Consider the following 18,959-nt stretch of genomic DNA (forward strand, 5'->3'; position numbering starts at 1 on the left):
TGTTTGTTTTTGATGCTAAAGTGAAAAAGACAATTATCCAAAAGAAAAACAAAAATGAACAATTATCCAGCTTTTTGTATTTAATAGCTTAAATGTCACTCCAGGGTAAATAGATGTCAGTATAGTAATGACCTGCATGCATTATGTGTCATGCAGCTGAACGGTAGCATAATGTACTGATTGTGTCATTCATCAGCTGACACTTTCAAAGGCAGGATAAGAGCAGCTGTTGTTTCTTAACATTTTGAAATTGTCTGTTGACTGGAACTTAGACGAAGGACAGATATGAGCGTGACTCAAAAAAAACCCATTTGTAATTGAAAGACTCAAAGGGTGCTCACAATACGAGCCGGTCTGTTTGAAAAACTTCTGTGAGTGTGTACACCAGTCGGTCAAGGGGCTTGGTCAGAGTCTGTGCCTGAAGAGCTTTACCAAACATGGTCACATTACAGAGACTCAATGAAAATTTCCTCCAGCTACTGCAAGACACATTCATAGTGTGGACTCACTGTTCCAACCTCTCTCAGTCCCAGGATGAATATCATCACCTGCGTGTTGTGAACACACACAGAATCACACCTGCGTGTCATAAAAACATGACATCTGTCTTCACTCCATTCAACATAATGACTATAAAAGAAGCATGCAGGATACTTTAGTGTTTCTGTTGTTTTCCATGTGCTGCAGATTCTGAAGGAGAGACAGCCTCTTGTGACTGTTTAGCTTCAGCCAGCCATGTTTGCAAGACATTTTAATTTAATGAATTCATGTCTGTACGTCGAGCCCTCTCTTTCAATTGATAAAAAATCTAATATCTTTTTTCTTTTTTCTTTGTTTATTCCTTGTAAGCTTAAGCATGTCACTATTCTTAGATAATAATTACAGAAATGTAAATATTTCTGGAAGAATTTATTCTGAAGACCTTTCCCAGCCTTGGGAAAACAAAAACACAATAAAAGATTCCAGACTTTGAAGAGCTGTGCTCGAAACGTCACTCACTCACTCACGGGATGTGCTCATAATAAATGCACAAAAAAAAAAAAGGGAGCAAGTGTGCGGTCTCCTTCTTTTAGACTTTGAAGAGGCCAATTTGAGTACGTAGACGACTGAAGTTGGCCAAAGTTGATAATGTCGTCTAACCAGCTTGTTAACAAGTGTTGGCTATCTCTCAACACCTACCTCATCCAGAGTGGCCATGGACCTGCCCCTGCCTGTGAATAAGAGGCCAAGATTAGGATGTGTGAAAAGACTGTCAGTATTTATAATTACAATAAACAGGCGGACAGACACAGACAGTTCTTCACTTTACCAACACATCAGAGAGACTTACTTCACACTTATCTCACACACACACACACACAAAAAAATGGTTTAACAATTTAAACAATGACCACAATCTTCATAACCTGTTGGTAGATGAATATCAATGTGCAAACACGGCAGCACTTTCTGGGAGCTGCTGTGACTGGAAAAAAAAGAGCTAGCTGCTTCTAGCTGCTTTAAACCTCCATCAGACAAAATGAAGATACTGAAACTTTTTCTTTCTTTCTTTTAAAGGTCTTATTGAAAGTTAAATAGCTTTTACTGTACAGGGAAATATTTGTTCTTTTCTCTCCCCCACCCTTAACAAAAGCACTCACACAGGTCACAAAACATGAGACAAATCGAACCTAGACGACGAACAACCACAGCTGCACCTAAAAGTCAAATTCTGAGTAATGAAAGGTCAAGGTCAACAATAAACACATCTGTACAGATAAGGGCAGTGCTTACTGCAAACTCTAAAGGAAGCCGAGTTGCATTTAAGAACTATGTTAGTATAGGATGCAGTAACACACCCCAAACTAACCCTGCCCTGAAAGATCAGTAATGTCATTTAAAGTTGAAGTTTATAAATACATCTACATGTGTCTTTTGTAAAGGCCTTGAATGAAATATGTAAAATGAAAAGTAATGTCAGTTAAGGTGTCAGCAGGAAGCTGTGGTTATTGTGTATTATCGTGAGATGAAAGGAGAACCTAAGACCTGAAAATGTCAAACTAACATTTGACATAAACGTGTTGAAGACAGTTCAAGTTTTTGCATATAATTGAAGATAAAGTGTATATTTATGTATACAGTATATAAAAGCAGGTGAACTGTCAGTTTAATATTTAAAAACAAGTTCAAGTGCCGAACTGAAATGTTAAAGTGCGAAAGTAGATTTATGTAATTGAAAAGGTAGGTGAAATTGAATGTATGAAGTTTGAAAAGAAATCCAGAAAACAGAAGCAGGAGTAAAGGCTGACAAATACAGCACGAGCTTGTATCACTGAAGGCGAGCACACACAAAGTTTTGATTGAAGAGATCTGAGTTGAGGTTTGTGTTTTGTTAATAAATCCAGGTTTGTTTGAAGCTTCCTGTCCTACTGTAGCTACAGGTTGGAATTATGATGCCATGAACTCAGCCTTCAGAACTCCTCTGAGTTGCGTAGGCTCTTGAGAACTTATACCATAAATAGCCAGGCATAGTGGAGAAAGGAGAGGGGTGGATGTGTCGAGGCAGAGAAAGGCTTAATGTAGAAATGTCCTTCTGAGTTTCTGAAAATTCACTGATCTCTGTCTACATCTACTCCCCTTCTTAGCTCTGTGTTTTTAAATTTTTCTTCCTAAACAGTTCCAGTCTTGAAAACACTCTTTCTACACCCTGTCAAATTGCATTACTCAGGATTTGTCCTTAACCTTAGCTCTCCTACCATCAAATATTTCTCGTCTGCTGATTTATCCCTTCACTGTGAAATACTTTTTCTAATGTGTCATGTGAGTACAGTATTTCTCATTCTCGTCAAACAGTGAAACTGCTCCTTTGTTTGGATTAATGGGTTCTACTTTGTGTACCCATCTGAAACAGGCTCATACTAAAACACACTCTAATAAAACACCATTAGGTCATTTATATTTCACATTCATACAGACTTTCTCACTTTATTGTATACAACTGTGACATGTTTTCTGTCTTTTCCTTGGAAGAAGGAGTCCACAACTTCAAACCAATCGTTTAGGTGCCTGAAGAAGAGGATATTTTCTTACTTTTACCCCCAAATGTTTTTTTTTAAAGTGTCCCATCCAGCAGAGGATAAACTCATGTTATAAACTTTGACATGTAACACTAAACAATGAGCCTTTTGCATTGGCAGATTAACACTCAATTTTCAACACTGAAAATGCCTAGTAACAGCAATTACTTTGAAACCCCTGTCAGCTAGTAATTACAAATGTGTTTTTAAGCAAACAAACCCAGTGTATCCTCAATCCACCTCCAAAATACTTAAGAGCTTAAACATGGTATGTACTGAACAATAATTTGTTCAGTACATAAAGGCAACAAAGTCAATGGTAGTTTTTGAGTCAGAGAAGAAGTAGCCGTCTGTACTACAACACAATTAAGTGACTCTGTGAAAAACTGCTTCAACGTTTATGTTATTTAACAACCAGGAGGGGGCACTCATCAGGAACAAAACTTTACAAAAGAGTTTAAGATATACCAAAATAAAATGTTATTAACTCAGAAACTTACTTTACTGTAGGGTGATCATGCTTGATGAATATTCTGAAAATTATGCTATTAATAAATTAATGTGATCACAGCAAACAGCAGCTGTTCATACCATGTATATAAAGATGAACAGTGTAGCTCCTCATTCTGATGCAGTACAAAAGTGAGGCCAAATGCCCCCCCCCCAAAAAAAAAAAATGGATAGAACTGACTATTCTGTGTACATCCTCTTTTTAAGCATCGAATTAAAATCCAAATCTAAATTTCTCAGAAAGTAAACACTTGGACATTACTCAAGATGATAAGAATGAACTTTAATTACAGAAATTATGTTTGAGAAAACTTTATTTGAGCTGTATGTTGATTTTTTTTGTTTGTTTGACCCATATCCTATCTGTCAACATGAAGGAGTTGAATTTACTGCAGCCAGTCAGAAGGAAGACCTTTAAATGTTTCAGATACAGGTTTTATTGAGGAATATGAACAGCTTACATGCCATTTTGCGATATAAATGTACCCAGATGTAGCCTTTTAGCACAAATGTCATATGAACCCAGGGTAAGCATAAACGCAGTCCACCGCACAGCAAATATCTGACTGTAGTCTTTTATTTTTAGAGTGAGGGATTTCTCTTTCACAAGACTTTACATCTCTTTCCCTCTCCCAGTCGCTTCAAGCCCTTCCCTTTTCACATCATGCCCAAATAAAGTGTCCAAATTCCACGTGTCTCTCTGTGAAATGTTTATATGACCCTTGCTTAGTGTGTGTGTCTGTGTGTGTCTGTGTCTGTGTGTGTTTATGTGTGTGTATGATGAGTATGTCTCTATGCTTGTGCCAGATTTTGAAAGAGAAACTGTCGATTTTAAATTAGCGGGCTATTTTTGTTAATCTGCTTCAGTCATTTTCGAAACCTCGCGACAGAAATAAAACTTTTACTTTTGCATTTTGATAGTATGAGGAGGAAGATCAATAAGGTTTCTGTATTTTTGCTTTATTGTTTAAATTTAGTTATTTGTCAGTTGTTGATAGATTGACCTGATCTGGGCCATTCCCAGTAGTAATGATGTCATGAGTCAATATTTCACCTATGTAACAGCATCAACAACAGAACTCCATTCACACCCATTAATACTGTACACTCAGATGTAGATGTAGTTAGACAATCAGAGTAGCTAATCTCATTCATGCGCCACCAATGAAGCAACGGGAGCAATTCGAGGATAAGTGTCTTTCCCAACGACACATTGGACATGTTGTTGCAAGAACTCGGGATCAAACCCTCGACCTTTCGGTTGAGAGACGACAACCCTACCATCCATCCATTTTCGTCCACGTATCCAAGATTGGGTCGCAACCCTACCAACTGAGCCAAAAAGCCCCCCACCGCTGAAATAATTTGGGCTGGGGCTCATTAAGCTGTTGTGTGACAATTTGTAATACGTCAGATAAATCTGACGTATTACAAATTGTCACATATGAAGCTGTATAACACTCATGGTTGAAATATCAAATCCAAGATATACAAGATCATGAACGTCATTCTCCCGCTCCAATCCATAACAAGTGTTATCTCAAGACACTTTACAAAAAGCAGGTAAAGGACCTTACTCTTTATCTGTTAACACTACAAAAGAGCAGGTAAAAAGACTATTGTTATTTTATAATCATCTGCTAAACTACGCTGGAAATGGGACAGGGGGAGATGGACAGGAAGAAGAATAGAATGGGGGGCATCCTCACCAACATTCCCGAGGAACCTAAGAGAGCTCAAGAGCTCCTATAAAGATGTGGTCAGTAACTGGGATTTACAGATAGTGACATGCGGTGATAATATGATATGAATGCAGAGAGAGAGAGAAAGAGAGAGAAGAGTTCAAGGTGCCAGTTCTCCTGGTAGTCTAGGCCTATAGCACCAAAACTATGAGCTGGTCTCTACCTGTACCAGCCCTAACTATAAGATTATATAACTATAAGATATCAAAAAGAAAAGTTAAGTCTGTTCTTGAAATTACATACTGTGTCTGCCTCCTGGACCCCGACTGGAAGATAATTCTAGAGGAGTGGGGCCTAATAACTAAAGGCTCTATACCTCCTACAGTACATTTAGAAACTTTTGGTACCACGAGCAGGCCTGCAATCTGGTAGCGTTCTCGATGGGAAGTACGGCACAATTAACTCTTTAAGATAGGATGGTTCCTTAGCATTTAGAGCTTTAAGTATGAATTCTATTCTTGATTTTATAGGCAGCCAGTGCAGTGAAGCCAATACAGAAGTAATGTCCTTTTCCTAGTTCTAGTCAGTACATGAGCTGCAGTATTATGGACTGCAGTCTTAGAGATTTATGAGCACCCTGATTAAAAAGAATTACAATAATCCAACCTGCAGGTAACAACTGCATGAACTAGTTTTTCTGTATCATTTTGTGACAAGATCTGCCTGATCTTAGAGATATCACAAAGGTGAAAATAGGGACAGTTTCAGGAACAGGTCTGAACCTTTGCTCAGACTCAGGTGGCTGATCAGTTTTGGCGAAAGCCATGTTTTCAAGACTGCAACTGCTCAGCGACAGGAACCTCTGGATAATCAAAAATTAAAAGAATATTTTGAAGTGTGTTTGATGCTGTAGGTTCAACTTGAACCACAACTTGAACTCTTGAAACTGAAGGGAAAATATCCAAATTGCTACTGGAATATAAAGTGATTCATCTGTCACGCATACCATTGCTTTGAAGTTATTATTTTCAGCTGTTTGTGTGTGTGTGTGTGTGTTGTGTGTGTAAAAATCCTTTTCTAGGCTATTGTCCTAAGCCCTTTGAACACAGGGTAACAAGTGCATGTCCACGTATTTTGCATGCTATCTTTCATCCATCCCTGGGTTTTCAGAATGTTCCTCTTTGGATCCATCAGCATGCCTGCCACACAAAGAGGGGGCATTTGGTGAACCATGCATGCTGTCCAGAGAGCTGCCTTTTCTGTCCCCCTCAGACTCTGGCTGCACAAGCCCTCATGAATTTGCTGCATTCCTTTCCTTGTCATCCATCGGCCTTTTGAGGGAGGTGGTGGTGGTGGTGGTGGTGGTGGGGGGGGGGGGGGGGGGTGTTATGCAGTACATGCACTAAAGTAATACAGTAGGAACTCCTCTTTGTTTCCCGTAGGGGCACTCCAGAGTAGCTAGTCAAATATGTTGAATACTATACAGTAGATTAACAGCTGCTGTTTCATGAAATGATTAACATTGAAACATGGTGGTCACATGCCATTCTCTCACATCTTATCTTATGGATATAGCCTGACATGCGTGATTTGATTGATGGGATTTTTATACTTCAAATAACACTAGTGTGGCTATAAAAATGTTATTAGCCTATAGACTACAAATGTGAATGGCTCTGATAGCAGCACTTTTTTTCTACAGACCTTCATTCTCTCCATAGAAAAAAAGCCTGCCGATTTTAGGGATGCTTTGGGGGTTTAGTTTAAAAATATTTTAGATGATATTATTGTTGTTGTTCATCATAAATGTAGTATTTTATATATCCACCTGGTCTTTTATCTTCTTCTGAATAATAGAAATAAGCGTTTTCTCTTTAGTCTAATATGAACTATTCTAAGTTTAAAAATTGAACATCTTTGTTGTTGTCATATTATTTTAAATGCTATCATGATAAATGAAAATCAGCTGGACATGACAATGACATAACTTAAAAAAAAAAAATTTAAAAAAAAAACCAGACTGGCCTGAATGTGGAAAAAGTGACACTGATTACATCTAATTCCGAAACGATGACATCACTCCCCTCGATTCGGAGGCTGCGTCCTGATTGGACGGCGGCCCCAGCAAATCAGAGAGCACACACATGGGAAGAGTTTAAAAAAGAATCAGAAAAGTGTCGGAAGGTTGTCCTAAAGCCACACCATCAGGTTCGAGCACTACAGCAACAATTTTAAGAAAAAGACAGAAGGAATTGACGAGGATTTTGTGTGTGTGTGTGTGTGTGTGTGTGTGCTTCATCTGCCTCGAACGGAGAGCTGTAACTATTTTCTCCATTTTTAAAGCCCTCCTCAGCAGCTCCACTGTAAATAGACCAAAAAGCAGGATGTCCACGCATTTCAGGAGCGGCCCAGCCTTCGGACTATCTGCAGAGGTCAAGAGTAAGGTAGGTTTGCATTCATTTGTGCTGGTTGAAGGGGATTAGATGATGTGGCTGCTTTATTGATTACTGATGTCATGTCAAGGGTCAAGGGAGGCTAGTCAGCATGTTGACATTTGTTTTGAGCACTACTTAAATATTTTAACGCTAATACAATCACCGTGATAATTGACTTACTTTTAATGGCATGTTAGTGGGTATAATGGTTGTCGATATGATACAGCTATTCCTCATATGGAGAAAGTAGGGGGTGTTGCTGGAAAGATCTTGTTAAGGCCTACCTTACCTACCTGAGCAACATGTTGCTGTCTCTTCTTTAAACGTATAACAAAGGACAAACTAATCACCGATTTTTTTTTTTGCATGGCTCTAACACATCACGTATCAAATACTTTTACTTGTGAAAGTTGAGGTTTAAATGGCGTCAGCATTTTGTGACTTACGGTGTTGTGCATCAGAAACAGGTGAATAATTAAACGCATATTAAGGTCTTTCGCCTGCTCTTTTTTGTAGGGTGTCTTGAGATAACATTTGTTATGAATTGGCACTAAACAAATAAAGGTTGATTGAGATGTGGTAACACACTCATGACTTCTTATAGTGAATTAAAATGAGTCCTTTAAAGTGACACGGATCATTTTAGATCAGAATGTTATGAGAGTTTAAGTTGATTGCACATGCTCTGGTCTCTTCTTTGTGGCAGTAGTAAACCAAACAGGTGAATAGCAGAATGCTTGAATATTAGCATGTAACTATTCTGTGAGTTTTTCATGCTTAAGGACAAGAGGCCTATGTAAGGTGTCCAATAACTAAACAACACTATTTCCTCATGTCTGGTTACTGTATGAGATGTTATAAAAAAACATAATTTGATCATTTGCTTTGATTTGTTAATGCAACAAAGAACAGGTCTACAGTTCAAATGAATCAAAATTAGTTTTTGGATGCATGCATTTATAATGTGTTGTATTCTTGCTTTGTCAGTAACGTGTAAACATTTTGCCGAGTACTCTCTAGTGCCCAACCAATATGGATTTTTGGGGCCGATAGGGAATTTGTGGAACATATACTGATATAGATATTTGGTAAATCTGATGCTGATATCTTTCTCAGATCTATCAGTTATCAAACACTTGTGGAAAAGACAGACAGTAAAACAAACACAAGACAGTAACTCAACGAGAAAGTAGCTGCACATACAGTGCGTGCATCAGGGCTTGACTCTTTGGATTGTGATAATACCTGTGAAAATCCATATAGGACACTCTGCTGGTAGAGGAAAGCTACTAGTGGAATACATAGGAACTCAAATGAAATGCTATTTGACTGGGGAATAAATCTGCGGTAAAATTAGCAGATAACCATAGTCACTGGATAAGCTAATATCGGCCGATATTATCTGCTGGCAGATAAATTGGTCAGGCTCAAGTACTACCATCCACCCTTATATTAAACTGGGTTATGGACATAATTAGTGAAGATGTGACTTTTAGTTTATTTATAAAAAAAAGAGCAACCTTGACATAATTAGCGGTAGAAATCCTCAGATATTCCTTCACTTACATCCAGTAAATAAGTTAAAAGGAGTTGAAGAAATATTTCAGATAAGGCCCTGCATTCTGTAAGCATGAAGCTTTTTGATTAAATTTGACTCAAACAAAATGTATGAAGCAGCATTTGATGTTGCTCTGAGTTGAACTGTAGGCATGTTTACTACATAACATATTGTCGTCAGTTTTTTTAAAATAATAACCTGTTGAGTATGTGCTGCAGTACTGGGGATACAATATTTATATCTCTGATGTGTAGAAATGCCAATAGTGCCTAAGTAGGAGTTGTTGTTTTTTTCAGTATTAGTTTTGAAGCGTTTCATTGTCACCCTCCTGACGGCAAGTATCAAAAGTACAGAAATTGTCAAAGAATTTAGTCCAAGTTTTTCAGTCTCTGCTGCTCATGAGAGAAGTGACTGTGCTGTGGGATGAGTCAGAGCTGCTGACAGTCGGAAAGGTCAGCCTGTGACTGTTCCCAGATCATCATCATTGTCCTAGAGGGACGCTGCCTCTCCTCTGTATGGCGACATCCCTCATCAGAGCTTTGATCTCTCACTGAGGTGCACTGCGCTCTCCACTAACATTCCTTTCGTTACTGCAATTCAGCAGGAGCTTACGTTTGGAATATTGATGGTTAGGCTGTGGAACATCGTCTTACTGATTATGTATACAAGGGCTTGTAGAAAATAAGGTATATTTCCTGTAGATTAGCATGAATTTATTTGAGCCGTAGGACTTCCTCAGTCATGCAGGGATGGTTAGAGTATGTTCAAGCCGCTTCATGGATTATGCAGGGATGGTTATGTTCCAGCAGCATGACCTTAGAGAACAGCAGAGATGCAGCACAAAGACTGACAGGTTCATGAGCATTGTCTTATGGCCTTTTAAGGAGTTACTGGGCTCTGCCTGTGAACTTGAGAAAGTGTCCTTCTTCTAAACAGTTTACATCAGAGTCACCGACGACAAGACAGTGTCCTGAGCGAACACAGGTGGACAGAAGATGGATAGTGGAGAGAAAGACGTGTTGGCAGCTCCCGTTGTGGATGCATGTCACACTGCATAAGGACAGCATCTCCCTCTATCAGACTTTCCAAGCCCAACACAGTTTCAGTAGATGGCTGGTCAACGTGAGTCCGATTCTGCTCAAGGTTTCTAGAGCTTTCAGCTCGACTGCTAGATATGTATGTCTTTTGTTTCTCCATTGACTAACCCCATTTTGTACTTCTGCAAATTAACTAATGAGGATTCTGCAAATGGACTATTTGCTAAAGTGGGAGAAAATACAAGCACACTAAGAAGAATTCGAATTTCAGATGAAAACAGAAGTATGTTATATACTCTCAGGGAGTTGTCTGCTGCTGCAAAATAACTGTTCTTTGCACTAATACAAGAGACAGCAGCCTTTGTCTTTAATCATGCAAGGGCTACTTGTTGCTAAATAAAAACAACCCTGTTAGTACCAGCATCCCCTTAGACTTGAAAGCTGTTTTTCTTTTTTAGATCCTCGCTTGTGTTGTACTTACTCTTAGACCTTGCTTTGGTCTTAAGCACCTGCTTGATGAGTTTAACAGTTTTATAATTGCTATATTTCAGGAAAGGTTGCATTCTGCTTCCATGCAAGGTATTCTTGTACAAATACAAAAGTTCTGGACAGATGTAGTATTTCCATGGGAATATTGTCTTCCTACTTTTTTCTTTATACACTGTTTTCACAGTCAATTATTTTACCGTTTACACCCAGTACATTTGATTTTATATGACAAAACAGTTTTGAATCCTAATTTAAAATACAACTGTGTCACAGCCTGAAGATGGAAGACACACGGGTATACCAATTACCAAAGCAATTTATTAATCTTAACTATAATCAAAACTTGCAGAAGATGTCCATTTTTTAACAATCGGTTGTGTAAGATGTGGGTGTGTGAAAATGGGCGTTGGGTTGTAAGGACAGAGACAAGTATTCAAGATACAAAGATGTAATGTGATAGTCTCATGTGATAGTGCTTTTAAGGAGGAGGCACACAGAACTAGAACAGAGACGGAGACAGAAAGCAAGCACCAATTAATCAATCACTGCAGAGGGGCCGTCACAACAGTGTCTGGATGAGGACCATCATGTGCTGACAGTCCAACCGTAAAAACCTCTCTAAACATCAGACATTGTTTTAGGTCAGTGTTGTATATGACGGGGCCAAAGAAGGTGAAATCAATCGATACCTTAAAAGAATATGAAGATAAAATTAGACGGTGAAGCATAATACATTATAAAGCATGACTACTCAGTCTTTAGAGTTATCCGTGGCCCTGTGCAGGGATCTCTTCCCTATAGATAAGAAACTACTAAGCTAGAAGTGCAACAATAAATGCTGCCTACACCTTACATTAATCAGTATCAGATATCAGTCCAAAGTTCTTTGTTTGAACATTTATTTTAAAGTACTTTTTCATTGGAACTTTTGTAACCGGTTGTTTGTTATTAGCAGTATTTTCTGGTGGTTTATGTAGGTGAGTTTTAGCTAGATGATGCTTTGATAGTCAGTTGTCTGACAGTTGTATCCACAGCGACTTCTATTTAAAACATACTATTGCAATCAATTTAAGATTCTCGTCCACAAATGGTCATTTTACAGATTTTAATGGTAATTTTTATGACAAGTATCAATAATACTACATAGTCCATTAGTCGACATAACTTCACACTCTTTGAAAACTCAGCTCTGACTGTGATCCTGAACTTTACAATGTGAAACAAGTAACACAACTTGCTTAGCGTCTGAGCTTCTCTTCGTCAAGTGGAAGCAAGGCTTGTCGATCTTGGCCCATCTTTATCGGACGTGTTTTGCCTGAATAGTCTACCCTCTGTAAAAGGGCAGATTCTGGAAAACCAGAGGGAGAGAGGCAAAGAAAGTAATTTAGAAATATGAGCTGGACCAGTGAGGGGGAGGAGGGGGGGGGCAGGACAGACAGTGGGAGGAGTGTCTTTTAGAGCTGTTTCTCCCAAGTTTGGTGTGATGGACTGGGAGCTACGCTCTCCCCGCTACTTTGAAATATGTGTTTGTATTGGCTACTGATCCCAGACTGTGAAGACTTTATCTGCAGAACATTATGGAAAAGGGGCAGTGCGTGTGTTCATGGGGGGAGCAGCCTTAAACCCCATGCCGGAATTCAAAGTATTAGGGGCAAAGTGTGTGTGCCAATAAGGAAATACAAAGAGAGAAGCCAAGTGTGTTTCTACATGCAGGAATGTCCATGGCTTTTTTTTTTTTATTTAAAAAAAAATGTCTTCCTGTTCTCTTCATACCCCTGATCTCAAATTCTTTTTTTATTATACAGGAGGACTTTAAGACAGAACGGTTATGAGAAAAGAACCGGTGAAATTAGAGTTATTGTAGTAGCTGATGACCTAACATCAGGCACGGAACAAACATTGTACTAAAACGACAAAGAGTCATGTGTGCATGTACCTCAAAGTTTGAGTGTGGTGTATTGTATTTTAAATCAAGGTGTTTTTTTTTTCATTTTCCACTGTATCTATACCATATGTCTTTAGTTCTAAATAAAAGTACAGTAAATACAGTAAGAATTAAGTGGTAATTTACTTCACTGACTAAATAACCGCTTATTAAAATGTGTTCCTTTTTATGTTGTATGCCAAAGAAATGCTGTAGTAAAAAGTTCAGTTTTTTTTGTGTTTGCAGTTAAAGTGCATTTGTTTGACATGAAAACTAAATATAGAGAATACATTTATAAAATGTTCTGTTAGTTGTAATTCATAAAAAAATAAAATAATTCACCTTTTCTTTACATTAGTATATTTTCCTCTAGTTAGATCCATTTGATACATTTCAAACTTGGAGTGGAATTTATACTTCCCTAGACAGTTTGGTGTCTCCAGTTCCACGTTTTTTTTCCTCTGCGTTGACCATAGTTAAGACAAACGGGTGAAACAGAACTAAGAAATAGAATATGTTTACTGATGTCGATCCAAGTATAATTTACATTGTTTTTATCACAGCAGCACAAACGGCAACAGTATGACAGCTTTCAGCTGCAATTCCGACATCCTTGTGTAGCTGTCTTTGACGTAACAACCAGTGTTTCCACGGCAACAATAAGCATTGTGGGTGTCATGGCGGCTCTGTAATGGTGGCAGCCACAACATAGATGCGTACAGTTACAACTATAACATTACAGATTTCTGTCTTTGATAACTGTTTGAAACATTTGAGTTAATGTAAGTTCTCACCAAAAATATATACATGACTTAGTTTTAGTTAATTTGAAATTTATTTAGATATGTTAATGCATAAAATTCTACATATTGTATGTTTAAATAGTATGCAGGTCTTCCCTAAAGATTTGTTTTTCAAGCTTCTCAAGAATTTTATATTCAATCGGCAAGAATATGCCCCTCCAAAAAGTGGGCTTGCCTATTTTAAGTTTGTTCATCAAAAGCAACAGTCCAATGTTATGTTTGACCTCTGACCTCTTCTCCCTCTTAAGCTTGCAGGGAAGTACGACCCCCTGAAGGAAGAAGAGCTGAGGCTGTGGATAGAGGATGTGACTGGTAAAAGGATCGGGGATAACTTCATGGAAAGTCTGAAGGACGGTGTCCTGTTGTGCGAGTGAGTCAACGGAGACAAAAAAATAAATTTTGTAAGACTGAAACATTGAATTATCTGAAATGTTGTCTGTTTCTTTGTAGGCTCATTAATGTTCTCCAGCCAGGTTCAGTGAGAAAGATCAACAACTCAGGTCAAAACTGGCACCAGGTAATAAACAAGCTCTTTAGAAAGGAAAAATAATAATAACAAAGCTTAACCTGCAAATCCAGGTCTTTTTCAAGAGCATGGGAAACTTGGTTTTATTAATGGTTGGATTTGACAATACAGGGATAATTAACATCCCATGACGCTGACGCATCAAATAAAAATGATCTTAGCTTGACTTGTTTTATTATTTTTACAAGGCTAAAAAAGCCCTTTGAAAGTGCAGGGCTATGCTTGGATAAACAAAATGCAATGGTATGTATAGATTATTTTCTTAATGAATTTTAAAATATCGTGTTCAGTAAGGGGCCATTGGTGAGTTCCCTTTGATCTTGTCGGAAATTCGAGTTGATAGTCTCACACTAGTTCTGTAGAATCATGCAAGTCTGTGAACTTGTCGTCATTCGCACGTTATCTTGTAGTTTTTTGTTAACTCCATCTATCAGCTAACGCGACAAAGAAATTCCTTGAGGAGCCAGTCTTTATTTTTCCCACACAACTCTTTGCTGGAACGCGGTCAACTTTGGTGTGACATCATTCCTAGCGACAACTAGCGACTGGTTTGCAAGATAAACGAAACAGACCATATCATTCTCCCTAGTAGGAGTGCTGGGCAGTTCCCTATCGGACTACATGCCACTGGTAAAAAGAACCAACCTTTGATAAGTGTTTTAAATTACATTTTCAGCAAGGCAGCACAGTTGGATACAAATGTGTAAAATAGAGAGGTTACCAGCAACTGATGTTTACTTAGACTTAGACTGAACTTTATTGATCCTTTTGGGATGACTCCCTCAAGGAAAACACAGTGCATAAAATGACCGCTGGTCTGAAATCAGTATTCCATACCCTCATTGTGCACATGATAATGCTCAACACTTCGCATTTAAAGTACAAGGAAAGAAGGCCTGGATGACTGTGGGGGCCTAACAATTGTTTTTATAACTTTATGTGGTAGACCCTTATATGAGGCACAACTGGTTCCTAATTTTTAAGTAATCATGAACTTACTAATAGTAGCTTGGCATGTCCTATACAGTGTCCTGGGCAAGAAACTGAGCCACAAATTGATGTGGCTGCTATATAATAACTTTATTTGTATAGTGCTTTTTTAAAAAACAAGGTTTTACAAAGTGTTTTGACATGTGCAGAAGAAAACAGAACAACACATAAGAACTGATCGAATCATGTCACTGCCGTGTGAGTGTATACTATCAGTGTGCCATTTTCCCATTTACGGATCCTGCCCATCTTCTTACTTACTCTTTTCAAGTGAGTAGAAAGGTAGATGAAAAAAAACGAGGATCTCAATCTGAAACAAAAGAAACTCCTCAAGCTGTATGTAGGATGCATGCCAAATCGATGTACTTCTCAATGAATTTCATTACTCCCTCCATCTGTTCTCTTCCTCAGCTGGAAAACATTGGGAATTTTGTCCGAGCCATAACAGAGTACGGCCTGAGGCTACACGACATCTTTGAGGCCAACGATCTATTCGAGAATGTCAACCACACTCAGGTCCAAAGCACACTCATCGCTCTGGCTGGAATGGTGAGGGTAGACACACACTTACATGCTTTAATGAATTGTTCTAAATTAGAGAATCAGGTGCTTTCAACAAATAAACTTTAAATCATGTACTGTGAACTTGTTATTTATACCCATGTGCAGCTAGGTTTTTTGTTTTTGTTACATAAACTAATACTGAAAAATACACTATTTTTACCACCTGCTTCACCTCTTGCTGTGCCAACTCCCTCCCTCAGGCCAAATCCAAAGGGTTTCACTCCAAGTATGACCTAGGTGTGAGGTACGCCGAAAAACAGCAGCGTCGCTTCGCTCCAGAGAAGCTCAGGGAGGGACGTAACATCATAGGCCTGCAGGTCAGAGCACATCAATACCTTTTGTAATCTACTTCATACGAATACGCTTGCATATCGAAGAAAGGCGTTGACACTCCCCTATGCATTTATATTAGGCCTCCTGCTTGACGCATGCTGAATGAAATTTCTCTCACTGCTCCGTCTTTGAGTTAGTGATGATGCATAGAATTATAAGAGTGTCATTGTGTCAAGTGTCCTCTGTTGTTCATACAGCAGAACGAGCAGCTACTGTATTTATTTATGTAACCTTTATTTAACCAAGAGTTTTCCCCATCTGTGAAGAGAGTGAACAGGGAGACCGAAATAGCTGCATTCAACGTGAAACACATGAAACCCCTTGGGCTCTGTGTAGGAAGCCAAACAGATTTCCCAACCTATCCAGGTGTGGTATTTCATTTCTTTCACTCATTCTTTGCTCTTTTTCCAGATGGGCACCAACAAGCTTGCCAGTCAGAAGGGCATGACCTCTTACGGCACAAGACGCCATCTGTATGATGCCAAGATGGCCATGGACAACCCATTAGACCAATCTACTATCAGCCTACAGATGGGCACCAATAAGGGAGCCAGCCAAGTGAGGAGACACTTTAAATGATGGGTCCATCACATCCTAATATGTCTTAATTAATGAAAATAATTACTATTTAAAAACTCAGTATGGATGCTGTTATTCTATACTTTCTTGCTTATCTAATGAAAAAAGCAATGCCTTTAACACATAGAACGTGCCACATAGAATCTAAAGACAGCTCTGTAGTTGAGAGTAAACACTATTCAAACAAAAGTGAATGGGGAATGATTGCACCCTCAAGATGCAGACATTAAACTCTGAACCAGAGAAACGATGTCTGCTTAAAGATAAACTGGATGATTAAGATTTAAAGCTTCTGCCACACAAAAACATAGAATTCCATTTCCAAAGCAGGAACATGTCCTTTTGGGCAAAGCATGCTGCGCTGATGGATTGTAATAATAATAATTTTTAAAAAAAGGAACAAGATACTCAAAGATACTTCCTCATACAGTAAGATCAGGGATTTGTTGGTTTTTGAATGGGCAAGGGATTTGTTTATTCTAGCCTTTTATTTGTAATTTTAATGAAGCGTATATGTTTACCTGTAGAATAAGAATTGATGGACCCTTCTTGATATTTTCTGTCCCCCAGTCTGGCATGACAGCCCCAGGAACTAGGAGGCACATCTTTGACAAGAAGTTGGAGCTGGAGAACTGTGACACCACCACCATCTCTCTGCAGATGGGCACCAACAAAGTGGCCTCTCAGCAGGGCATGACCACTTACGGCCTGCCCCGCCAGGTCTTTGACAACAAGTACTGCGCCAACCCCACTGAAGTCTGTGACAACGGAAGTGAGGTGGAGTTTGATGGCTACAACCAGTATTCTGACTAGGAAAACATGGTTTGCCAAAAGACAACCAATCACAACTGTGTTTGTGACGAGCGAACCTTCCAGACTCTTATTTAACACTGTTTTACGACAACATGCCCCAGCTTTTTCTAAACATGCTCCTAACAATTTATTGCTTGTCTTTCCAAAACTAAAAGGAAAAAAAAAAAAAAAAAAGTGTTTTACATTACCTCAAAGATTTCATGCGATGGCCAATTTCTGTATACCATCGCTCTGAAGTATTTTATGACTGCTTTAAATAGCCAAACACTCCACTACATTTCCTTTACTGTGTATGACTTGTTCTTTACAACGTTTTATACCTGCAATAGTTTAGTTTATACTACAAGCCTCACCTCTCTACCCTCCTAATCCAGCCAAAACACTGATAAAACAGAATTTTAAAAGTTCCTTAAATGGACAAGAGTGGGCTGGTATTGTTGAACTTTGGCCCAGTTGGAACGGAGTCCATGTCCACATTGGAGCTCCACAGGCCCTACGATTTCAGTTTCTGGTCAATAGAGTGACCCGGGCACACAATGCAGGACAGCTTTTTATGAACATCGCTTTGTTTTGTGATCGCTTGCCATAACAAAAGTGTCATGTTCACAAGCTACAAACTAATTCATCACATCACTTTACTGGGCTTGTTTTCATTGCTTTGTGTGCGAAACAACTTTTGTTTAGAGGAATTTGTTTTTCAAAAAGTACCTTTCAGACGATGCTTTTTTTTAAAGTTAAATGTTGGTTTTAACTTCGTCCCCGATAGTTCTTGTCCTAATGCCTTTGATACTTTTGGAAATATTTAGCCTTTCCCCTTCAGTGAACTTTGCCTTCTGCGCTGTTGCTGGACCTAACACACTGTCCCACTTTTTCAAAAGTAAACAAAAGTGGAATGTTACTAGTAAAAAGTTAATTTAATCCAATATCGTGCATACAACTCTAAAATGATTTACTTGACTGCACTGTTTTTCAGATGGTAATATGTAACTCTTTATTTCTGCCAAGTTACTTTGTACTTTAAGCTACAAGATAACGTTTGTAGTCTTTCTTTTTTTTTTTTTTTTTTTTTTTTTTTTTAAACCTTGTTATAAGTGAAGCTATATTAGTGTTACAAACAGGATTTTTTGCAATAAGTATTTATACTAATTCAAATATATTCTGCAAATACTGCCAACATACTTTGATTTAAGCTAAACTTTAAATGTATGACTTTTGTCCCTGATTAGAACAACTTTTATTCAAGCTTACTATCCATCCACTGTATGTAGAAGGCAATATTAACACCAATAATTGTTTCGTGAATCACACCAAAAACATGGTGAGATTCTTGTTTTGGAACGTCTGTGTCAAACTTTTAACCCACCGAATGTCTTGAATGTAATTAGTTCAGAAGTCTCATTTGTTGTGACAGGATTGACTTTCAGAACATTGTAAGGCAGAATTGAACATTTACAAAGTTACAAACACAAGAGACTTGCACGTTTCTTTGTAAAGTATACAGAGTTACTGGCTTTATATTTAGCCATTATTAAGGACTAGTACCAGTGTGACATCTAGTGAGAGAAACGTGCATGTGCATTCACTGTTTTGTCAATAAATAAAACATCTAAAGTTTTTATCATCTTAAATATAAAGAAATTATTATTTTTTAATTTTTTAT

At 38.3% G+C, this 18,959-nt stretch overlaps 1 protein-coding gene across 1 annotated transcript; it reads left to right on the top strand.

Annotated features, from left to right (window-relative positions):
• The first annotated feature begins 7,379 nt into the window (after positions 1–7,379).
• On the top strand, positions 7,380–18,915 carry cnn1b (calponin 1, basic, smooth muscle, b). The gene is made up of 8 exons (XM_079366886.1): positions 7,380–7,456; positions 7,592–7,692; positions 13,743–13,864; positions 13,945–14,011; positions 15,422–15,559; positions 15,775–15,891; positions 16,319–16,465; positions 17,057–18,915. Exons 2-8 carry the CDS (start codon positions 7,633–7,635, stop codon positions 17,297–17,299), a joined length of 894 nt encoding a protein of 297 aa, XP_079223012.1. The 5' UTR covers positions 7,380–7,456; positions 7,592–7,632; the 3' UTR covers positions 17,300–18,915.
• The last annotated feature ends 44 nt before the right edge of the window (positions 18,916–18,959 follow it).

This window comes from Symphodus melops (assembly GCF_947650265.1).
Source record: "Symphodus melops genome assembly, chromosome: 17".
Taxonomy (NCBI): domain Eukaryota; kingdom Metazoa; phylum Chordata; class Actinopteri; order Labriformes; family Labridae; genus Symphodus; species Symphodus melops.

Excerpts from the sequence above, each read along its gene's own strand:
- cnn1b (XM_079366886.1), top strand. The coding sequence starts at position 7,633 with ATGTCCACGCATTTCAGGAGCGGCCCAGCCTTCGGACTATCTGCAGAG. Across the intron at positions 14,012-15,421 it reads CAGGTCAAAACTGGCACCAG|CTGGAAAACATTGGGAATTT; the intron begins GTAATAAACAAG and ends TCTCTTCCTCAG. Across the intron at positions 16,466-17,056 it reads CCAATAAGGGAGCCAGCCAA|TCTGGCATGACAGCCCCAGG; the intron begins GTGAGGAGACAC and ends TCTGTCCCCCAG.